The sequence below is a fragment of the Equus caballus genome, chromosome 26 (genome assembly GCF_041296265.1).
Source record: "Equus caballus isolate H_3958 breed thoroughbred chromosome 26, TB-T2T, whole genome shotgun sequence".
NCBI classification, from domain to species: domain Eukaryota; kingdom Metazoa; phylum Chordata; class Mammalia; order Perissodactyla; family Equidae; genus Equus; species Equus caballus.
Genome location: NC_091709.1, coordinates 37,098,146 through 37,123,010, shown reverse-complemented (window position 1 = coordinate 37,123,010; position 24,865 = coordinate 37,098,146). Strand labels below are relative to the sequence as shown.

Sequence of the window (24,865 nt, the reverse complement as noted above, 5' to 3'; positions counted from 1 at the left end):
TTCCTGTATCACAATATAGATGATTATTTTAACACACACTTACAAAAAAGCCTGACTCATTTTGTGAGAGTATCATACTTCTCATTTTCTCCAACCGTATCTCTATTTCAAGCAAACCCTGGTAGCCTAGTGATTAAGCTTCAGCACTCTCACTGCTGTGGCAGCTGTGTGTTGCTGTGATGCTGAAAGCTCTGCCACCGGGGTTTCAAATACCAGCAGGGTCCACCCATGTGGACAGGTTTCAGCAGAGCTTCCAGACTAGGAAGAAGGCCCTGGCCATCCACTTCCAAAACATTAGCCATGAAAACCCTATGAATAGCAGTGGAACATTATCTGATACAGCACCGGAAGGTGAGAGGATGGCACAAAAAGATTGGGCAGGGTTCCGCTCTGCTGTCCACGGGGTCAGCAAGAGTCAGAATCAACTCCGTGGTACTAACAACAGCAATCTCCATTTCAACTGAGATTATGTTCCCCTTTTTCAGTTCTAAAACTACATTTGTTTCTTTCTTTTTTTTTTTACTACTCTAAAAAGCCACTTTGAGATTACTTTTTCTGTTACTTTGAACTGAAAGAAACCAATAGATAAATGTATCCAATGTCGTTCACTCTAGACTGCAGAAAGAAATGTTTCCTCTTCAGCCCGAATCAAATAATCTAAGCTTTGGTATCCTGTTTCCCATCTACAGACCAGTCTTTCCTCCAAATGATTGACACGGAATATCCATCCTTTCATGAGAGGGTCATTTCAGATCCAATGGAATGTGATCTTAGTCTCAAGACACCTTTATCCAAATTCAACAGTTCAACTGACTTACTCACACAAAGTCTTTTTGTTACACAACCCCATAAGTTTATGGAGGAAAACAATTTTTTTTGCAAGTACACGTTTACACAACATGCTTTAATCTTTCAGCTAGTTCCTGCAGTACACATTTGGTGTGTACTCTTAGAAGATGGGAAGTGAATGCTACTCCATTAGAGGAAGTTCAAGAAGCGGCCTTGAGAAAGAAAGAACAAACCAGAACCTGTGGGACCTAGTGTGAAGGACAGCCTGGATTATTCCTTTCTCTTAGTAGGCTTGAACCAACTGGACTGGATTCTCTCTGTCCAGTTCAGGTGAAGTAGGTCTTTAAGAAACTATCCTGGCCCCAACCTTAAAACGGTCCTGAGTCACGAAGACTTAGAATCTCAGAGAGCTCCTGCAAGATGGTTAGGTAACAGAAATTTAAGAAAACACGCTTAGGTTTACATGATAGAAAACCAACTGACTGCGGGCATGTGTGGAGTTTTTTTAAAGCTGATTTGCAATTTTACCAAAGACAGTATGTTTGAAATGCTGACATTGAAATGTTGACATTAGCAACTTAATCCCAGTATCTTTCAAATGCACCTATTTTTGAAAGCACAGCTACATATCTGTTTGAGTCTCTTTGTGAAGTAGAGGTCTACAGAATGAGAGAGAAGCAAGCTGCACTCAGGTAAGTCCCCACTCACTTCTGGAAAAGCAACTCAAAGCACGTGCATCCTAATGGTAGGTCAACAGTAACATCTTCCTTCATACATGGAGGTAAGCATTTTCTTACTGATATTCATCTGTAAAAAAGCTTTAAAAAATCTCAGGGAGGAGCCGGCCCGGTGGCGCAGATGTTAAGTGCACATGTTCTGCTTCTCAGCAGCCTGGGGTTCACTGGTTTGGATCTAGGGTGCGGACATGCCAATGCTTGGCAAAAGCCAAGCTGTGGTAGATGTCCCATGTATAAAGTAGAGGAAGATGGGCATGGATGTTAGCTCAGGGCCAGTCTTCCTCAGCAAAAAGAGGAAGGTTGGCAGTAGTTAGCTCAGGGCTAATCATCCTCAAAAAAAAAAATCTCAGGGAAGGGCCGGCCCAGTGGTGTAGTGGTTAAGTTCAGTGTGCTCTGCTTCAGCAGCCTGGGGTTGTGGGTTTGGATCCCAGGTGCAGACCTACACCACTAATCAGCCATGCTGTGGCGGTGACCCACATATAAAGTGGAGGAGGACTGGCACAGATGTTAGCTCAGGAATAATCTTCCTCAAGCAAAAAACCCCCCCAAAAATAGGGAATCTGAAAATACTTAATACTTTCAAAAGTGATGAGATTTAAGACTATGGTAGAAACTCCTTCTTGTCCCCCAATAGTCAGTCTTCCTTCCTCAGCACTGAAATTCCATTTTCCAGCCTTCCTTGTATTTAGTGTAGCTAAGTGACTAAGTTTTTTGCCGGCAGAAGGAAAGCAGAAATGCTATATGCAACTTTTGGAAAAGGTTCTTAAAGAGAAGGCGTATTCCCTTCTTTGTCTTTTCTTCTGCTGGTTGGAATGCAGGCATAATGGCTAGAGCTGCAGCAGCTCTCTTAGACCATGAGATAATATTGGGAATGGAACCTGATATCTTCGCAAAGCCCATATATTTGAAAGCATAAATAAATGTATGTGTCTCTCTTCACTGGAACAAGGAGGCTGGATCTGTCTCCATGAAGTGCCAGCCCAACTCCAGAATAACTCTGGACTTCTTCAACCTAAGAGAGAAATACCAATTTGTGCTTAAGCCCCTTGCAGTCGAGTTTAATCCTAATACAATAATCAAAACAGAAGCAAGTTTTAAAAACTTATTTTTAAAAAGTCAACCTTTGTAGGTCACCAGTTTAACTAGTTTTAAGGTTGCACATATTTCAAAAGTAATTTATTCAGCAAATATTTATGGGGAGCACCTAGATCCTAGCACATGTATGAGGATAATGGATACTGTAACTACAAGTGTAATATTTGCCAATTTATAAGATATAAAACATAGAAAAATAGTATCCAAGACAATGAGAACTGAGGGAGAGTGGAAAAATAACAAAAAGTAAGGATTGTTCCTCTTACATGTATAAGACCCACAGGAATAACAGGAATAAGAGGATGGGATTTTGTGATAACTTGAGACACAAAACCTTTTATTTCATTATCCTTCAGGTAAAAAATTTTTAGATTCCCATTGATAACACCTGGACTTAACACAGCGCCTTTCCCCCAAGCAACTAAATGGCGCTTTATGTTCTCTGGGAAATTTAGACAGAGCTTTCAAAGGCTGTTGAAGTTATGCTGAAAATTCAAGATGCAGTGTCTTTAAAAGAGACAGTAGGCAGGGACCCGACTATAAGAAAGCCAAAAATCTGGGTGGATGGCAAGGAGAAGCATCAAGATAGAATTATAAGGCCAGTCGTATTGCGTTTGTAACCTCGGGTTACATACAGTACTAGGTGGTAGCCTTGAAAGAGTAACTTCACTTTCTGGGCCTCCATTCTGAGCTGCAGAGATTAGAAAGGGGCATCTCTGCAGCCCTTCAGCTCCTGCCAACCTTCCCCGAGCACGCGCCCTACCGTGGGCAGCTCGCGGCCAACGCCGCCGAGCCTACAGGCAAAGAGAGTCCCCGCCCTCTGAGTCTTGGGATCCCCGCACGTGATCTCACGGAGGCTGCACTTGAAGTGCTCGGGCAGAACCGCAGCGGTGGGAGCCGGGCCGCGGCCGCCGCCCAGAGGACCCCAGGAGTCCACGCGGCCAAGAATCCTAAAGCGCCGAGAGAAGCCGGCAGGTCCCGGAGGCCCGCGGAGCGGCGGCGCATCGCCCCGCCCCCTAGCTCTCGCCCCGCCCCTTAGCCCCCGCCCCGCCCCCGGCCGGCCACTTGCTGCGCGCCGATTGGTTGCCGCGGTGCGCACGGCGCCGCGCCCCGCCCCGCCGGCGCCCTCGCCTCACGCCTGCGGTCCGCGCCCGGCTCCCGCAGCTGAGGTGGAACCGAGGACGCCCGCCCGGCCGCGGCGCCGCCGCCTCGTCCTCTGCGCGTGCGCCTGGAGTCGGGGAAGCCGGTGAGTGCGGTCGGCGCTCTCGGGCTCGCGGGGGGTTCGCGCGCGTGGGTAGGCGCCCCCGGCCCGCCCGGCCCGGCCTCTTGGTGCGGAGGGGCCCTCGGGTCACCCGGCGGCCTGCGGGGCAGGGGCCTCCGCCTCCTCCTCCGGACCCGCCCGCGTCTTCGGGCAGACGGAGGCCGTGACGCGCGGCGACCCGTCCTCGGCGGGCAGGGACCTCGCGGTCGGACGGCTTCGCCGGGAGGTCTGGAAGGGGTTCCTCTCGGGTCCGCCCGCTTCCTGGGGCCACGGGCCGGGGAGAGACCGCGTACGGCCGCGCCGGGCGTCGGGGCGAGCCGGGGACGCCGCGCCCTCTGCACCGTCGCTGGGGGCGCGTCCGTGTCGTCGGACTTTTCCGACCCGGTCCTTACGAGCGAGGGACTGAGGTGGGGAGAGGAAATGGGAGAGGATCACCGTTCCTGGGGAATTACTCATCGGGCGTGGAGTGTCCCTTCAGTTGGGTGGCAGCAGAGTCGCCCCTGAAGTCGTGGTCGTGGTGCTGGGAAGACCGTTTTGATTTTGAAGCAAGATATTGGCTTCCGAGGTAATCGCTGGGAGGTGCTTAATCTGAAAGGTGAATATGTGACCTTTTTAAAGTCCAAGCAGTGATGAGATCGACTGTGTGCGCCCTCCCCGCTGCTGGTGCCGTGTGTGCGTGCGTGTGTGTGTGTGTGTTTGGGGGTGGTCAAGCCTCCGATTGTGTAATCAGCGTTATGCCTCTCAAAGACGTGGATGTCTCTTCTTGGAGTGTCCCACCCCTTTTCTCAAACTCTTCACCTGCCTGTACTGTAAGTCCCTTTTCTTGACAGTTCCCGAGCCTCTTTCTCCCAGGCTTGTCCCATTTCTTTTCCATCATCTTCAGTCACTTCTTATTTGTCTTCTCTTCTTTCAGACCTGCGTAGGTTTCAGACGTAGAACAAACGTTAAACGTTCTTACCGATAATAGTGTTGCAAGACTCTTCCTTCTTTTTTTTTTTTTTTTAAGATTTTATTTTTTCCTTTTTCTCCCCAAAGCCCCCCGGTACATAGTTGTGTATTCTTCGTTGTGGGTTCCTCTAGTTGTGGCATGTGGGACGCTGCCTCAGCGTGGTCTGACGAGCAGTGCCATGTCCGCGCCCAGGATTCGAACCGACGAAACACTGGGCCGCCTGCAGCGGAGCGCGCGAACCCAACCACTCGGCCCAACCACGGGGCCAGCCCCAAGACTCTTCCTTCTTAAGGTGAAAAGAGTTACCTTGATTATTGATGTCTCAGGAAAAGCAGGTTTAATAAGAGCAGGGGGAGGAGATCGTTTTCGGAGACACGCCCTCTCTTTTCCGTCCTCCTCTGGCGACCAGCATTAGGCCACCTTAACTGGCCAGTCTTTTCTGAATTCACTTCTGGAGTCCAAGATAAAGAACTTATTTATTCGTATTTGCTCCTTTTAAGTGATTACAGTAATACATTAGATTGTAAATTTTTTTTTATTTTACAGAAGAATATCAAGTAAAAAGTTGGAATTCCTTGTTTCTTCACTTTGCGTCTTCCACATCCCCAATTCCGCTCCCTGGGAGGAGATCATCCCATTATACTGTTGGGCAACTGACTTAGTGTAAGGACACCTTGCCGTTTCAGCATGTGTGCATCGGGCTCATTTTTAAAATGCTGCGTACTATGCCATTGTTTGGGTGTATTCTGATGTATTTTATGGGTCCCTTACTGATGGACATTGTGGTTGTTTCTGGGTTTTAGCCATTAACAGCCTTGCTGCATGAAAATCTTTTTGGCATTGGAGGATACGTTTCAGGTAGATAATTTAAACAGATCATTGTACTTCAGTATAATTTTAATGCTCTTTTCACCAGGGATCTTTTTGTGACTTAAAAGATTTTGTAATTTAAAGGCAGTAGCTAATTCTGTTTGATTTAAATGCATTTCGTAGAATCTTTGTGTCCTTTTATATTTAGAGACTGGATCAAGGAAATTTTGAGGACCAGGCTAAATGATGGCGAATTTACTCACCTTGTTACCACTTACTGGTGTTGACTTTAGGGTTATATTGACTCAGTTGATTGGCTTGGCAGGAATGAATAGAGAGGGCCTTCAGGAAGAGAAAATGTGAACAGACCATATTTTGTGTAATACCGTCCGGTGGTAATTCCCTTGAATAGTCAACAGTAACAAAAATTCTTGTTCTCTTTTTAAATGTTTCTTTAATGTGAAGTGTATCTCAGGCACAAAAAATGTGTGTATAAAGTACATATATATAATTTAAAGAATACTTTTGCAGTGATCATCATTGTATGTACGACTACATTAAGAAACAAAACATTTATGTCTTTCTTCCAGAGATAGGCTCTATTCTGATTTTTTTGGTTAATCTTTCTCTCTTTTAAAAATAAGCTTTACATGTATGTATGTTTAGACATGTATACTTAAATGCACGCACACACACGCATCCTAAGTGATATATTTAGTTTTGAATGAGTAGTGTTAAAAACACTTCCCATACAAATAGATACTGAGCATGTTTCTGAGTTTTATTTAGTTGTTACTGAGAGTGCCACAAGGAGCTGGTTTGAAGAGGATTTAAGGAATAGATATTTTTGTGGTCTGTAGGGAAAGGAATGTCTCAATAAAATTGCTGAGTTAGATATAATTGGTTAATGTTCCACAGGGCAACAAAATCATAATACCTTTGGGATTAATCTTTTCTACCAGGCTAAAAAATCATAACACCTTATTAATTTCTGCACTTAATCTCGTATCTTACAAACTGTAAGCTATGTCTTTATTAACAGTGGATTTCTCATTAAATAAACTGTGATAACAAAGTTATTTTCCCCAGAGCACAGCTCAGGTCCAAAAAGGCTTATTACAAAATGCCAGAGCTTTCAAGACTGGAGATTAAAATTTTGTTACATAATTCTAAGCACAAACCTGACTGTGTAAGGACAGGACAATATTGTCACTATTAGATGAAGCCTTTCAGGAAAAGATGAGCAGAACAGAGTGGCTTCCGCCTTCCTGACTCTTTGCAGGGGCCGTGTCTGAGGAGGTCAGTGGGCAGTGTTGTGGGCGAGTCCTGGGAAACAGGGTTCACCACCGTCAGGGCACCTGGAGGGCTCCAGTGTGACCAGGTCCTGGAAGGACAGCAGAAATACAGTCAGAGGGACTGCGCCGCTTGGTGTTTTCTGCCTTTTAGCTCACCGTGGCCTGCCTGCAGTTATCAGGGTGAGTGAAAGCAGAAACCTTCTGTGAGGGAAGTGAGTGGCCTCTGCTGATGTCGGCTGCAGGGCTTGGAAGGCGAGCAGGAACTGCATCAGCAGATGATCAAGATCAAGCCAAGCCCAGCTGAGTACAGATAGGAGTGGATCTGGGCCAGGTTCACGGGGCATTCAGTCCTCAGGTTAAATAGCTGGTTTAGCAGCTGGGACATGTCTGTCTCCAGTTACACTGCCTCAGTCTGGTCTGGTTATCCTCCTTGTCTCGGGCACAGCTGGATTCTCTTCAGTTCTGCTGTGTTGGATCTTTCTGGGATTCTCTTTTATTGATTTACTCTCTGGTGGCACTCATACCACAGAAGCTTATTGACAAGAAGAGTTACATTTTTTGGAGGCTTTGCCTGTCTGAATATGTTGTGATTCTATCCTCATGCTCAACTGGATATTTTGAGTGGTAATAGAATTTTAGTTGGAAATAATTTTCCTTCAGAATTTTGAAGTATTGCTCCATTGTCATCTTGCTTCCAGTGTTGATGTTGACAATTCCAAGCTATTATGATTCCTGATCCTTTGTATGTGACCTGTTTTGTTCTCTCTGCAAACTTATGGAATCCACACCTTGACCCCAGTGTTTTGAAATTTAAAATGATGAGTCTTAGTGTGGGTCTGTTTTGATCCATTAGATTGAGTATTTAACGGGCCCTCTAAATCTGGAAATACAACTTCTCTTCTGGGGCAATTTTCTTGAAGTATTTTGTTATTTTCTCCCTTCTCTTTTCTCTGTATTTTCTCTTCTGAAGCACCTGTTATTTAGATATGAACCTGTTTAAAAGTCTGAATTTTCTTACCTATCGTCTTCTGTTTTCCGTCTATCTACTTACTGCTAGATTTTCTTAACTTTTCTTTCCCAATGCTTCTATTTGGATTTTTAAAAAAATTTCCACAGTCACGTTTTTAATTTCCAAAGGCTATTTTTTAGTCTCTGAATGTTTCTTGTGGTAGCATCCTATGCTTGTTTAATAGATAAGTATGTTCTTTTATCTCTGAGGTTATAATGATTTTAAGTTTTCTTTCTCTGCATAGTTTTCCAGCTTCCTATCTAGAAGGAAAGGATCTGGCTGCCGGTCTCCTGAGCCAGAACAGAGGAACAACGGTCCCTTATGTCCAGCTTTCAGTATGATACCTGCATCTTCCATTGTGCCTGGTATCCCCCAATCCAGAACACACGAAATAGAGAAAAAAACCTCAGACTTCTGCCAGGATGTGGAAGAAGCAGTTGCTAGCACCATGAAGAGAAAAGGGACAGGATCTGGGCATATCCCTTCTGACTGCTCCCCCAGGTCCTTACTGGGTTGCTTCTTAGCCCTCCCCGCTGCTGGCTTGGGAATTCAGCTTTCTTGCGTGTGTTGAGTCAGTTACCATTGTCCATCTGCTTTCCCGCTTGCAAAATTTTCTTGATCTTGCCTCCTCTTCTGTTCTCCCTATCATTAGGGGTTTATGACTTTTTAAAAACTCCTTTTATTGTAGTTTTAGTGAAGTTTCAGAAGGAAGCAAAATGAGATGCTTATGTACGGTCTGCCATCTTTACCCAGAAATAGTAATAGTTTTTCTTGACCAAAGAGTGATAGCAGTACTACCAGGAGCAGAGTGCCCTCTACAAAGCAGTCATATGTATGTGAACCATCTTTTTGGCAGGTAGTGGTTGACGGTATTGAGTGATCACATGTGCTGGACACTGCTATTCTTACTAATTCTCACTTCCTGAGGGACATGCTGTCGTCACCCTAGGAGACCAGTGCCTAGGGAAGTTTAAAGCTCCAACAGCGCCTGGCACATAGCAGCTATTCCATGAGGAGTAGAATGGATAAATGAGCCTGGCCAGGCTGGCACAGCTGGGAAGTGCTGAATGTAGGAGGGGGCCCAGGCCAGTGCTAACCCCAAAGTCGGCACTTTCAGCTGCCTCTGTGGTGGCTAAAGATGGAAGATGATCCTTGGTACTTCAAGGTGTCCACTTCCTTTGAGCCCTTTGGAAATATTCTTACTGAGGGCTTTGCTTTCCCAGTACTGCTTACCAGGAGGGTTTCCTTTCACCCGTGTGGGTTGAAAGCTGTGACCTGGAGCCAATTTCTCTGAAGTGGGGAGTAGACCATTTACTGAGCAATCCCAGAGGATGCAGAGTTGCCTGAGCAGGGCTCCTGCTGGGGAGCCTAGGTAAAGATGGCCTCAGAGACTGAGTGGAATTTTGCCATGGCTGGATCAGCTCTTGGATTTGTAGCAGTCGTCTGCGTTCAGGTGGCAATTCATGATAGAATGCCTTTCTATTTTTTCACTTTTTATTACAAAAAGTTTTAGACATACAGAAAAGTTGAACAGTAGATTCAATATTTTAACATTTTGCCATATTTGCTGTATCATTTTTTCTTTGCTTAACCATTTGATAGTGTGTTGCTGACATTGACACTTTACCCCTACGTATGTGAGATTGCGTCTGCTAACCAAAAGTTCGTTCTCTTTACATAAGCACAGTTCTGTCATTATCACAACCAAGAAAATAATTCTGTAACATCCTCTAATGTCTGGCTTGTTGTATTTCTCCAATTGGCCCACTGGGCCTTAAAGGAAATTTTTTTTGAAGCCAGGATCAGTAAATGCGTACAAATTTCACTTGGTTTGTTAAGGTTTGACATAGATGAAATTAATGATGAAATCCTTTGAAGTTTCTAGCTCATATTGCTGTTGGAGGCTGCCTCAGTGCTGGAGAGGTGATGATGCTTAGAATCTTGGCAATGGAAGGGACTCTTGAGGTAATTTGGTGCAGTGATTCCAAAACTTTGTGAGGATTAGGTTTACCTGAGGAGTTTTAAAAAATAGATAACCTGGTTTTAGTCTTGACATTCTGATCTTTGGGAAGGTGGGTTCCAGTTGCCTTTTTTTCTCTTAAACTCTCCAAGTTACTATGAAGTTAGCCTGGCACTGGTCCGTGGACCTGTGTTTGGAAACCACTGATTTAGTCCATCCTTCTCATAGGCTGGTGTCACACAGCTAGAGAATGTCAGAGCTGGTACTGGAAGCAGGGTTTCCCATGCTCATTTTTTTCCCAGACATTATTTGAATACCATTTGCCAAGCATATGCACAAAATAATTGCTCTACGATTGATGTACTATTGTTAAAACAAAACAAAAACTGCTCATGAAAGCATTTACACTAATTCTGCCTGGAGAAGAAAATGTTTGATGTGTATTCTGAAGGTTGAGTTGGGAGTTTGCCTGTAGACAAGAGATGTGTATATATATATATATATATATATATAGTATAGATATATAGAAAATTTAGCAATTTGCCTGACAGTAGGTATTGAATAAGTATTGGCTCCCGTCTCCCTTCTCTTTCTTTGTGGCTGGAGTATAGAGTGTCAAGATAGTGAGATAAGAAATCTATGTTAGGGGAAGATTGTAAGTACACTGTATATTTTGGACTTTATCTCACAGGCTGTTGGAAGTTTTTCAGTGAATGGCGTGATCCAATCTTGAGTTTTAGAGAGAAAATTCTGGCAGAATATGGACTTGGGGAGCAGGGAGGATGATTTTAAGAAATAATATATTTAAATATATTGTCACAACAGAATTTATTTCTTTCACCAAAATGATGTGTCTTATTATTGGCTTCTACAAATTATCAGTTTAAATAAACCTAGGTATAAAGTTGACTGTATTTGTTTTTGTGACAGGAAAGTGAGATATGTATTGCATTTCAAAATTCGAAGGCTATGGTAGTTAGATTCAGTTATTCAACAAGTGTCTGAGTGCCTGCTGTGTGCCAGGCACAGTGCTAGGCTCCGAGAAGACTACAGTGAGCAGAAATGGACTTGGACTGTCCTTCATGGATCTTGCTCTCTCCATGGGGAGGTAGGTATTAAATCATAAGATTAATAATGAAATACTTGGGGGGTTAGATCTGATCGTGGAGTCAGGAGGTCATGAAGTCAGTTTTTGTTTTTCACTTGGATTATTTCAACAGCCTCTTCACAGGTCTCTCTTTCCACTCTTACCCCTGCAGTCTCCCCACAGCACCCTTCGGGATCCTTTTAAATGTAGTCACTCCGCTCAGAACTCTTCTGGCTCCCTATTTTAGTCAGTAAAAACCAAAGTTCTCACGGTGGCCTGTGTAGCTCTCTAACTACGCTTCCTTGCCCCTGTTACCTCTCTGGTGTTGTTTTCTCCTGCTTTCCCCTCTCACTCATTCCCCTGGGCCACACTGGCTTCCGTGTTGCTCCTGGCACAGTAGCCAGGCACTGCCTGAGGCCTTTGCCTGCTGCTCTTCTCTGTCAGATATCTGTATGGCTGACTCTCTGCCCACCTCCAAGTATTTGCTCAGCTGTCATCTTCTCGGCGGGGCCCACCTTGACCACCAGTTTGACCCTTCAACTGGCCCCACTATGGCCTGTGCTCCCAATGCCCCTTACTCTGCTGTGTTTTTTCCCCCATGGCACTTACCACTTTCTAACGTGGTATATAATTTACTTCTTAAGTTATGTTTATTTTCTCTCCCCCTTGCCTGAAGCGCCATGTAGCCAGTGCTTTTTATCTGTTCATTGATGTATCTTAAGTGTCCAGAACAATGCCTGGCATGTAGTAGACACTCTGTAAATAGATGTTGAATGAATGAAGGGAAAGCTGATGTTTGAGTTGAAAAGTGACAACGAAGCCGGCATCTGGCAGTCTGAATAGGAGTTAACTTGGTGAGCTCGGATGGAAGGTATCATACAGAGGGTGTGTGGGTTTAGATGGTGCAGTTTAGCAAGCATGAGGCAGTAAAAGAGAACCCAGGATGACTGGAGGAAAGAGACAGGAGAAAATGTTATCAGAGAAAGCTGGGACAAGTAAGGGCTGGCTGTGCTATAGAGTTTTGTCTTTAGCTTCAAACAAATGGGAAGGTAATTAAGGTTTTAAGCAGGAGGGTTTGTGCTTTTTTTAAAATCGTTCCAGCTGCAGTATGGAGAACATATTGATGGGGGCAGGAGTGGCTGTGGCTCGATCAGTTGGGAGGCTGCTCTACGGGGACAGGTGAGAGAGTGGCACTCAGGTCATGGTGGTGGAGGAGATGGAGAGAAGGTAGACTTGGGAGGTATTTAGGACGCATAATCAGATAGTGGATTGGAGGAGGTGAGAAAGAAGTTACAAGGATGATGCCTGCGTTTCTGCCTTGTACAGATGGATGGATGGTGGTTTATTCATTGTAGGGGATCCTGGAATGGAATCAAGTTTGGAGGAGGAGATCAGGAATTTGGGTTCGGAATGTTGATTTGGGGGTGACTTTCAGACAGCCAGCGGATGTCAGGCAGGGAGGTAGTTGGATGTATGGATCTGAGACTGGATATCGAAATCCGAATCAACTGCACAGAGAAGCTGTGGCGGGGAGGATTCACCACATAATCCACGTTTGGAATAACTAAAAGTTGTTAAGGAGGGGCTGGCCCCGTGGCCGAGTGGTTAAGTTCGCGCGCTTCGCTGCAGGCGGCCCAGTGTTTCGTTGGTTCGAATCCTGGGCGCGGACATGGCACTGCTCATCAAACCACGCTGAGGCGGCATCCCACATGCCACAACTAGAGGGACCCACAACAAAGAATATACAACTATGTACTGGGGGGCTTTGGGGAGAAAAAGGAAAAAAATAAAATCTTTAAAAAAAAATAAAAAAAAATAAAAAAGTTGTTAAGGATATGACTAGGGGAAGCTATGTAGTTATAAAATTAGTCTCGTCAAAAATCTGTTCTCCCTATCTTTTACTTTGGTTTTTAGATTTAAATCTTTTACCAAAATTGGTGGCACTTAGGATATTTTATTTTTGTTATATGTCAGAAGGCAGATAAGCATTCCCTGAGATTAAGTATGTAAAATGTCTTTTCCAAAAGTACTTAGATCTCTGAATAATTCATGCTGTTGGATTTTAAGGCCTATAAAATATTCACACTGTGAGTACCTAGAAACCGGATTTATAGCAACCCCAAAACTGTGTTCTCCAGACTCCTTTGACAAGATTTGAATCAGCAGTAATCACCACGATCTTGCAGACCTCATTGGACTGCGTTCTTGTATCTCCAATGATCACAGTGTTCCTCTAAATTGGGGCTGTTTCTCTTCCACCTTGTTCTTCTCGCTCTCTTCACCACAGTCAGTGCAACAATAACGTTCTCCTCATGAAGTCTGAATGCGAGAAATGCTGTGAACCTGTGATGAGCAGCGGTATAATGTAAAGGTCATGAGCACAGATTTTGGAATCAGATCTGAACTTCAGTGAAAATCCTGGCTGGCTTCCTTCCTAGCTGTGTGACCTTGGGCAAGTCATTCTCTAAACCTTTTCAGTAATATGAGGCAATAATAGTAACCGCATTAGAGTATCCGTGAGGATTCAATGGAATAGTCCACGAAAGGAGTTTTTCTGAGGGTAGAATGGAGTGGTCTGTAACCTGTAAGCACCCTATAACTAATAGCTAGTAGTAGTAGTAATAGTGGGGCAAGTGTAGATTTTGTTTTCATTTCATTTGAGTCAACTTGTTTTGCTCTGGCTATGTAGACCTAATGTCTTAAATGGTATTTCTATTTTGTTAATCTCCTGATTTTTGTAACAGATAATTGTAACTTAATTTTAAGAAGTGTTAATTGATTTTTCTCCTAGTTTGTAAATCCCTTAATGATGAGGGCTAAGTTTTATTCATGTTTATTTTCCCCACACTGCCTTACTCGTAGGAGTTGTTCTGTGAATATTCAGTACGTGCTCTAGAGGAGTTTTGTGCTGATTCAGTACTCTTCTGTGTGTCGGTTCCTGTAGTGCCTGGCACACGGTAGTTCAAGGAAGGAATGAGTGGGTAGAGGTGAGCTCTGAATTGAGCCTCACTCTTCTGCCGTGTTTTCTCCCAGAGATGCCAGCTGCCCTTATGACTTCAGTTACCACTTAATTACTGCGAACCTCTAATCTGTGTTTCTGTCTTAAGCCACTCTTTCACTGGTTTCTGTACGTTTGTGGTATGTACGTCTCCACTTGAATGTCCTTCTGTCATATGCATGTGACGTTATGCATAATATATCACACTTAAACTCTCGTCTCCCATTCTCCCCTTCTTGTTTTAGTTAGTGGTCTCTCACCAACTGTTGGCCACCCAACCATAGTCGTTCTTAGCCCCTCCCTGCCTATTGATAATACCACTTTAATATTTTTCAAATAAAAACCCTTTTGTTAGCTTGTACCAATATGTCCTTAGGCACGTTCTCCGTATTCTCTTCCTGTCTGGAATGAGGGCAGATGTCTTTAACATTTCTCTTCAGTCCCTCCTCCACACTGCTGGCACTAGAACTATCTTTCTGAATCACATAGCTTATCTTGTTCCTTCCCTGCTTACAAGCCTCTGGTGGTGCCCTCTTGCTTAGAGCAGAGGTCTGCAAACTATGACCTGTGGGCCAAGTCTGGCCTGCTACTGGTTTTGTAAATGAAGTTTTATTAGCAGACAGCCATGCTCCTTTGTTCACGTATTGTCTGTGGCTGTTTTTATGCTATGGCAGCAGAGTTAGTTGAGTGGTTGTGACAGAGGTTGTTTGGCGTGGGAAACCAAAAACGTGTACTGTTTGGTTCTTTACAGAAAAAGTTTGCTAATCCCTGGCTTAGAGTATAGAATTCAGACTTGAGTGGGCTGAAAAATCCTTCACAGTCTTATTCCAAACAGGTTAATCATCATCACCTTTTGAAATAACTTAAACTCTACCCTCTTCTTTTCTGGGCCTACATAATTTTGCATGTTTTATTCCTTTTTCATCTGTCAAACTCCTATTCATGCTTCAAAACTCAGATAAATTTGTTCTTCCTCTATCAGGTTTTATTTCCTGGCAAATAGTATCCTGTAACACTTTTTTCATATTTCTGTTATACCACTTTTGTATTATGGCCCATAGTGAATGTGTATTATAGCACATATTGTAAAGCAATTATTTGTTCTTCTGATAGTGTCCCTAACTAGACGATTCTCTACACTGAGTGTCTGAATCGTTTTTATCTACGCACTGCCTAACACTAGTAGCATTTAGCAATTAGTGAAGAGATGGATGAACAAACAGACGGTAGTATAGAAGTTTGATTAAAGGAAAAATTTGTGAATTAGATATGTTATTTGGGACTTTGATGCATACGGAAATTGCTCAGATCATGTTGGTGTGTAGTAATTGTTTTCTCTTCTTGGTTTTGCAGATGTCCTTTGGTTTCCCAAATTGAATTTTTGGAAATGAAATTTTGACAGTTGAATCACTTAAAATGCCCTATAGGAAGGGTTTATATTTTCTTTTATAGGGAGTTGCCTCTTTTAGTAATAGGAATAATTGCTATAAGACTTATGAGTCAGACTAGCAATCCATTAGTTTGGTTCAATAATCTTGTTTTTTTAAAATTTTAAAATTTAAAATTTAAAATTTTTTAAATTGACGTTATGATAGTTTACAACCTTGTGAAATTTCAGTTGTACATTATTATTTGTCAGTCATATTGTAGGTGCACCATTTCACCCTTTCTGTCACTCCCCAATCCCCCCTTTCCCCTGGTAACCACTAATCTGTTCTCTTTGTCCACATGTTTGTTTATCTTCCACATATGAGTGGAGTCATACAGAGATTGTCTTTCTCTGCCTGGTTTATTTCGTTTAACATTATACCCTCAAGATCCATCCATGTTATTGTGATGGGACAATTTTATCCTTTTTTATGACTGAGTAGTATTCCATTGTATATATACACCATATCTTCTTTATCCAGTCATACATCGATGGGCACTTAGGTTTCTTCCACGTCTTGGCTATTGTGAATAATGCTGCGATGAACATAGGGGTGCATAGGTCTCTTTGAATTGCTGATTTCAAGTTCTTTGGACTGATACCCAGTAGTAGGATGGCTGGGACATAGGGTATTTCTATATTTAATTTTTTGAGAAATATCCATACTGTTTTCCATGGTGGCTGCACCAGTTTGCATTCCCACCAGCAGTGGATGAGGGTTCCCTTTTCTCCACAACTTATCCAACATTTGTTGTTTTTTGTTTTGGTTATTTTAGCCATTCTAACGGGTGTAAGGTGATATCTTAGTGTAGTTTTGATTTGCATTTCCCTGATGATTAGTGATGATGAGCATCTTTTCATGTGCCTCTTGGCCATCTGTGTATCTTCTTTGGAGAAATGTCTGTTCATATCCCCTGGCCATTTTTTGATCAGGTTGATTTTTTGTTGTTGAGTTGTGTGAGTTCTTTATATATTATGGAGATTAAGCCTTTGTCGGATATATGATTTGCAAATAATTTTTCCAAGTTGGTGGATTGTGTTTTTGTTTCAATCCTGTTTTCCCTTGCCTTGTAGAAGCTCTTTAGTCTGAAACTTCATTTGTTTATTCTTTCTATTGTTTCCCTTGTCTGAGAAGACATGATGTCTGAAAAGATCCTTTTAAGACTGATGTCAGAGAGTGTACTGCCTGTATGTTCTTCTAGAAGTCTTATGGTTTCAGGTCTTACCTTTAAGTCTTTGATCCATTTTGAGTCTATTTTTGTGAGTGGCGTAAAAGAATGGTCTATTTTGGGGGCCGGCCCCATGGCCGAGTGGTTAACTTTGAGCTCTCAGCTTCAGCGGCCCAGGATTTTGCTGGTTCAGATCCTGGGCATGGACACGGCACTGCTTGTCATGCCTCGGTGAGGTGGCATCCCACATGGCACAACTAGAAGGACCTACAACTAAAATATACAACTATGTACTGGGGGGATTTGGGGAGAAAAAAGCAGAAAAAAAAAAGAAGATTGGCAACAGTTGTTAGCTCAGGTGCCAATCTCTAAAAAAAGAAAAAAGGAACGGTCTATTTTCCTTCTTTTACATGTGGCTGTCCAGTTTTCCCAACACTGTTTGTTGAAGAGACTTTCTTTTCTTTACTGTATGTTCTCAGCTCCTTTGTCGAAGATTAGCCGTCCATAGATGTGTGGTTTTATTTCTGGGCTTTCAGTTCTGTTCCATTGCTCTGTGTGCCTGTTTTTATACCAGTACCATGCTGTTTTGATTACTATAGGTTTGTAGTATATTTTGAAGTCAGGGATTGTGATGCCTCCAGCTTTGTTCTTTTTTCTCAGGATTGCTCTAGCAATTTGGGGTCTTCTCTTGCCCCATATCAATTTTAAGATTCTTTATCCTATTTCTGTGGAGCATGTCATTGGGATTCTAATTGGAAATGTGTTGAATCTGTAGATTGCTTTAGGTAGAATGGACATTTTAACTATGTTTATTCTTCCAATCCATGTGCCTGGAATGTCTTTCTATCTCTTTAGGTCGTCGTCAGTTTCTTTCAGGAAAGTCTTGTAGTTTTCATTGTATAGGTCTTTCACTTCTTTGGTTAAATTTATTCCAAGATATTTCATTCTTTTTATGCAATTGTGAATGGGATTGTGTTCTTGAATTCTCTTTCTGTTAGTTCGTTGTTAGACTATAGAAATGCTACTGATTTATGTAAGTTGATTTTGTATCCTGCAACTTTGCTGTAATTGTTGATTACTTCTAGTAGTTTTCCAATGGATTTTTTAGAATTTTATATGTATAAGATCCTGTTGTCTGCAAACAGTGAGTGTTTCACTTCTTCATTGCCTATTTGGATTCCTTTTATTTCTTTTTACTGCCTAATTGCTCTAGCCAAAACTTTCAGTACAATGTTGAATAAGAGTGGTGGTAGTGGGCATCCTTGTCTTCTTCCTGTTCTCAGGCGGATGGCTTTCAGTTTTTCCCCATTGAGTATGATGTTGGCTGTGGGTTTGTCATATATGGCCTTTATTATATTGAGGTACTTTCCTTCTATACCTATTTTATTGACAGTTTTTATCATAAATGGATGTTGGATCTTGTCAAATGCTTTCTCTGCATCTATTGAGATGATCATGTAGTTTTTGTTCCTCATTTTGTTAATGTGGTGTATCACGTTGATTGACTTGCAGATGTTGGACCATCCCTGTGTCCCTGTTAAGTCCATCTGGTCTAGTTTTTCATTTAATTCTACAATTTCCTTGTTGACTTTCTGTCTGGATAATCTATCCATTGGTATAGGTGGGTTGATGAGGTCCCCTACTATTATTGTATTATTGTTAATATCTCCTTTTAGTTTTGTTAATAGTTGCTTTACGTACTTTGGTGCTCCTATGTTGGGTGCATATATATTTATAAGTGTTATGTCTTCTTGGTAGAGTGTCCCTTTTATCATTATAAACTATCCCTCTTTGTCTGTCTTTACGTGTTTTGCATTGAAGTCTATTTTGTCTGATATAAGTATGGCAACACCTTCTTTCTTATGTTCACTACTAGCTTGAAATATTGTTTTCTAACCCTTCATTCTGAGTCTGTGTTTGTCTTTGGGGCTGAGGTGTGTTTCCTGGAGGCAGCATATTGTTGGGTCTTGTTCATTAATCCATCCAGCCACTCTGTGTCTTTTGATTGAAAAATTCAATCCATTTACATTTAGAGTGATTATTGAAATGTGGGGGCCTAATGCTGCCATTTTATCACTCCTTTTCCAGTTCTCCTGCATTTCCTTTGTTTCTTGTCCCATGAATTTCGGACTACCAATTCAGTTAGGTAGTTTTCTGTGTTGATTTTCTTCTTATATGTAATTTGTGTCTCTGTTTTAATTATTTGTTTAGTGGTTACCATGTGGTTTATATAAGACATCTCATAGATGAGATAGTCTATTTTCTGATAGCCTCTTATTTCCTTAGACTAAGCTGGTTCCATCCCTTTCCTCTTCCCCTTCTAGGTTGTTATTGTCACATATTTTTTTCTTCTTGTGTTGTGAGTTTGGGTTAAAATGACAAAATTGTATTTATTCTTGGTGTTTCCCTTCCCTTTATCTTTAATGTTTTACTTAAGCATTTGCTAACCTGTTCTGATGGAGAGCTGCAGTTTTCTGATTTTGTCTTTCTGCTTATCTCCTTTGCTCAGGGTTTTGTAACCCCTTTCCTTTTCTTTTTTTCCTCAAGTATGAGGGCCTTCCTGAACATTTCTTGTAAGGGGGGGGGGGGTCTTGTGGCAAGGAAATCCCTTAACTTTTGTTTATCTGGGAAAGTTTTTATTTCTCCACCATATTTGAAGGATATTTTTGCTGGATAGAGTATTCTTGGTTGCAAGTTTTTGTCTTTCAGAGTTTTGAATATATCATTCCACTGTCTCCTAGCCTGTAAGATATCTGCGGAGAAATCTACTGACAGCCTCATGGGGTTTCTTTGTAGGTTATTTTCTTCTACTTTGCTGCCCTTAATGTTTTGTCTTTGTCGTTGACTTTTGCAAGCTTCGCTACCGTATGCCTTGGGGTTGCGCTCTTTATATTGATAAAGTTTGGAGATCTATTAGCTTCTGTCACATGGATATCCAGCTCTCTCCCCAGGTTTGGTAAGTTCTCAGTTATTATTTCTTTGAACAAGCTTTCTGCTCCATTCTCCTTCTCTTCTCCCTCTGGGATACCTATAATCCTTATGTTGCATTTCCTAATTGATTCAGATATTTCTTGGAGAGTTTCTTCATTTCTTTTTAGTCTTAGTTCTCTCTCCCCTTCTATCTGAAGCACTTCCATATTCCTATCCTCCAGACTGCTAATTCTGTCCTCCATAATATCAGCCCTTATGTTCAGGGAGTCCAGATTTTTCTTAATCTCCTCCATTGTGTTTTTCATCTCCAACATTTCTGATTAGTTCTTCTTTATAGCATCAAGCTCTTTTGTAACATAGCTCCTGAACTCATTGAGTTGTCTATCTGTATTCTCTTTTCACTCATTGAGTTTTTTAATGATAGCTATTTTGAATTCTTTTGTCATTTAGGTTATAGATTTCTGTGTCTTTGGGATTGTTTTCTGGGTACTTATCATTTTCCTTTTGTTCTTGAGATTTAATATATTTTGTCATACTGCTTGATGGCGTGAATTTGTGCCTCCACATAGAGATAGAGTTTGGTTACTGCTTCCACTTGCGCTTGGGAGGGGGCAGCAGCTGTGTAGTCTGCACCAACCAGGGTCCCTGTCAGCTGTTCCTGACTGAGCCTGGGCCCCTCCTTGGGGCCGCAGTCACCCTGTGGGGTCTCCCGTCAACTGTGGGAACAATCACACGGGGGCTTCAGGTTGCTGCCACCTGCTGCCACAGACCCACCTAGACACACTGCCTCCTTAAGGGACTGCAGCGGTGTTATGGGCTTTTGCAGCAGCTGGGAGCTGGTTTGCCCACACTTACAGCTCTGCCACCATCTGGTCCTGCTGGATCTCTCTTGTTCACTGTAGGTGCAGCAGAGCTATGGGCATCTAATGCAGCTGGCAGTTAGCTCGTCTGGCTGTACCACTTCTGCTCTTAGGTTGCCCAGCCTTTGTGCTTGGTGGGCGGGGCCTCTCCACTAGGACCGAGTAGAGACTCTCCCTGGGCGCTGTGGGACTGTGGATTTTCCTCCGGACAAAGGAGCAGTCACTTTGGGGCTCTGGATTGTCCTCACCCATTCACATGTTCCTGCTGGATCTCACTTGCCCTCTCAGGGCCACAGCAGAGCTATGGGTGTTTAATGCACCTGGTAGGTAGCTCACCCAGCTGAGCCACTCCTGCCCTGAGGTCGCCCAGCCTTAGTGCTTGGTGGGTGGGGCCTCTCCACTAGGGCCAACCACAGACTCTCCCTGTGGCCACTGTGGGACTGTGAATTTTCCCACTGGTCCACAGGACAATCATGGGGGGCTTAGGGCTGTAGTCACCTGTTTCCACAGTTGCACTGATGCACACGCCCGTCCTCGGGGCTGTGGCAGTGCTGTGAGCCTATCAGCCAGGAGAGAGTCACTCTGAGGTCCTAGGCTGTCTGGGGGCCAGAGAGTTTTCACCTATCTCCACCTCCTCCCCAGGGGTAGTCCATCCATCTTCTGATGTATAGCAGCACGGGCCTCTCAGGCGTCCTGAGGTGCTGCGTGAGTATCCTCCGTTGATAATGAATGTCCATTTAGTTGTAGTTTGAAGGGGGAGAGATAAAGAAAACCACTCACTCTGTCATGTTGCTGAGATCACTCCTAATCTTGTTTTTTTTTAATTGATACAAGCATCAGTTTTGTGGGAGAGTATACCAATAATTTACTTGAGCTCAAAAAAATCTTTGTAAGTTTGTTAAAAGCAGTTACAGACATTACATCATGTATGAGGTTTCTCAACAGGCAAGAAGAATCAACAATTTATTGTGTTAATTACAATAACTTTTTAAAACTGTATTTAAAAAAATGTGATTCATGCTCAGTGCAGCTAACTTGAAAATAGACGAAAAAGCAAAACAAACACATGATCCCATGACCCACGTACATGACAGTATTATGTAAGCACTGGTGTTTGTCCTCCAGTATTTCTACATATGTATGTGTTTACATTTGTATACTGTTAATTCTTTTTTCTAAAAGGGAAGTAATGCTATACAGTTTTAATAATCTGTTTTCACGTAGTCATTACAATTTACTCATGCTATTAAATGTTATTCAAAAATAGATTTTTTAATGTCTGCATTAAGTAAACTATTTTGCATAATCATTTATTCTCTTATTGAACATTTAGCTTTTCTCTAGGTAGTCTTTGCCTTCATTAAGTCTCCAAAGACCTATCATCTTATATTAAATCTAGTGTACTTGTTTGTACTTTAAGCCAGGGAGCCAGTGTTAGTATTGTTAGTTTCCATTAAATCAAGACTGTGTCATGATAAAATATGCTTATCTTTTGGTAAATATCAATAATAAAACCCACATGAAAGTCAGTCTTCCCCGTCGAGAGTGTTAGTTTTTAACACGTGAGCCCTTTCCCCTCACTTTGCTCTCCTAAGTGTTTACCATAGTGCTGGGGCTCTTGGTGCCTCGGCTCCTTTTCTCTGTGAAGTTCTTCAGTTGGTTTCCCGTTACAAGTCAGTGAAACCCCAGATCTCTCATGAAGTCCATGTTAATCCGAAATGTGATCTGGCCCTTACCTGTCTCTCCTCAAACTTATTCGAAGCCACTTGCTCCACTGACTTAACATATCCTGATTCTTTTTGGTACCAGCTAACTCTTCCTTGCTGGTACCGAAGGGACTTCGGGGCTTTGTGTACAAAGTTCCCTCTCCCTGCCCTACTTCTTTTGCTTCTCTTTAACCTAATTAACTTTACTCAGCTTTTGAATTTCAGTATGTTTTACAATTTTGCCAAATGTTACCTATTCAGAGAGGCTTTCCCTGACCACCCATTCTAAAATAGATCTCCCCTTTATTCTTTATTAGGATGCTGTGCATTTCCTTCTTAGAAATTATTTATATTACTTTGTTTGATGTTTTTCAGCCCCAACTCGTCCCTGACCCTCCATCTGAAGCCCCAGGAGGGAGTAGATCATGACATATCCGAAATCGGTGTGTGGAGATAGTAATATATTTTCTGCTTATAGAAGTATTTATAATAGGTTATTATATGGGAAATGAATTTTGTAATAGGAAATAAGACTTATGTTTTAACCTTCAGACATTGTCTTGTATTCATGATAACCTTCCCTGTACTTTCTTTTAATTAGTTAATATTTAATCTTTGATAATAGTTCATTACCGTGCCTGCAGAATAGCTTGATAAAACGTGCCCATCGTGCATACAGGGTAAGACTTTAATGCAACTAAAGCATATCTGAATGATAAAATTTTAAAAACTTTCCCTGGGTAAAATTTACATGCTGTAAAATATACAGATCTTAAGTGTACACTTCAATGACTTTTGATAAATTTGTGTACTTGGATAACCACTATCCTACTCAACATATAGAATATTTTGGGGCCAGCCCCATGGCCTAGTGGTTAGGTTCATGTGCTCCACTTAAGCAGGCCAGGGTTTCACCGGGTCGGATCCTGGGCACCGACATGGCACTGCTTGTCAGGCCATGCTGAGGCAGCATCCCACATAACTCAACTAGAAGGACCTACAATTAGAATATACATCTATGTACTGGGGGGCTTTCCGGAGAAGAAGAAGGAAAAAAAAGAAGATTGGCAACAGAGCTTAGCTCAGGTGCAAATCTTTAAAAAAAAAAAAAGATATGGAACATTTTCATCACCCTAAGAAAGTTCCCTTGTAGTCAGTCCTCAGGCAGCCACTGTTCTGAGATCTGGGACCATTGATTAGTTTTGCCTCTTCTTAAACTTCATTTAAATGGAATCATGCAGTGTATACTCTTTTATCTCTGCCGCCTTTCACTTAAATCATGTTTTTGAGATTTTTTTTCTGTGTGGTTATCAGTTCATTTTTTTGTTGCTGAGTAGTATTCCATTGTATGAATCCATCATAATTTGTTTATCCATTCTTCTGTTGATGAATGTTTGGGTTGTTTCAGTTTGGGGCTATTATGAATAAAACTGCTACAAACTTTCTTGTACAAGTCTTTGTGTGTGGACATGTGTTTTTACTTACCTTAGTAAATACCTAGCAATGAAATTGCTGGGTTATAGGGAGGTTTATTTTTAACTTTATAAGAAACTGCCACCAGAAATGTATGAGGTTTCCAGTTGTTCTACGACCTTACCAACATTAGTGTTGTCAGTCTTTTTACTTTTAGGCATTCTAGTGGCTGTGTGATATTTCATTAATTTGTATTTCACTGATGACTAATGATGTTGAATACCTTTTTATGTGCTTTTGAGTCATTAATTGTCTTAAGTCCTTTGCCCATTTCAAGTCTGTTCAAGTCTTTTGCACATTTTTGTTGCCTATATTTTTTCTTTTTATTATTAATGTTTAGGAGTTCTTTCTATATTGTGATAAAAGTCCTTTGCCAGATGCTTGCTTTGCAGATGTTGTCTCCCAGTCTGTGTTTCCAGTGTTCGGACCTTCGGTAGTATATTTATTGTACTTTTTTTCAGATTAACAATTGGACCCATTACTTTGAGATTTTTCACCTGCATTCATTTAAGCATCAGTATGCAAATGCCCATATGCATTTAAGCATATTACTTGAAAATATCACTAACATGTTGTTTAGAAATAAATTTATCTTTGTGGACGTTCTATACAACATTGTAATTCTGTTTTCTTTGTGAGGAAGATTTGCCCTGAGCTAATATCTGTTGCCAATCCTCTTTTTTGCTTGAGGAAGATGGTTGCTGACCTAACGTCTGTGCCAGTCTTCCTCTGTTTTATGTGGGATACCACCTCAGCATGGCTTGATGAGTGGTGCTAGGTCCATGCCCAGGATCTGAACCTGTGAACCCCAGGCCGCCGAAGCAGAGCACACAAACTTAACCACGATGCCACCGGGCCAACCCCTACAATGTTGTAATTTTTGCTTTAAGTAGTTGTCTTTTAAATAAAGAGAAGAAAATAAAAAATAATCTTTCATAATGATCCATATATTGATCATTTCTGGTATCCTTCATTTTTTCCTGTAGATCTGAGATTCATCTGGTGTCATTTCTTTTCAACCTGAAGAATTTCCTTTGGCATTTTATTAGTGCAGATCTGGTGATGAATTATCTCAGTTTTTGTTTACCTGAAAATATTTTTATTTTATTTTATCCTCATTAAAAAAAACTTTATTGAGATACAATATGCATATGATGACATTCATCTGTTTTAAATGTACAATTCAGTGATTTTTAATAATGTATTTACAGAATTGTACTGTCATTGCCACAGTCTAATTTTAGAACCTTGTGCGTATTAGCAGTCACTCCCTATTCTACTCCCCTCAAAACTAGGCAATTACAAAT

General features: G+C 41.9%; 1 protein-coding gene across 16 annotated transcripts in view; it reads left to right on the top strand.

Moving 5' to 3' along the window:
• The first annotated feature begins 3,727 nt into the window (after nt 1-3,727).
• The window catches only part of TMEM50B (transmembrane protein 50B), a 51,396-nt gene continuing 30,258 nt past the window's right edge, over nt 3,728-24,865 (top strand). Inside the window, exons 1-2 of one of the 16 annotated variants that reach the window (XM_070252334.1) lie at nt 3,734-3,867; nt 22,461-22,528. Coding sequence is in view for 3 of the 16 variants with exons in the window: in XM_023630060.2 (XP_023485828.1) it covers nt 22,511-22,528 (18 nt within the window). In the remaining 13 variants the exon portion in view is untranslated. Of the gene's footprint in view, nt 4,478-5,382; nt 5,495-6,867; nt 7,117-7,433; nt 7,561-10,835; nt 11,014-22,460; nt 22,529-24,865 lie in introns of those variants that run through there. The other 15 variants (XM_023630060.2, XM_005606133.4, XM_023630058.2 and 12 more) reach the window with 15 other exon arrangements.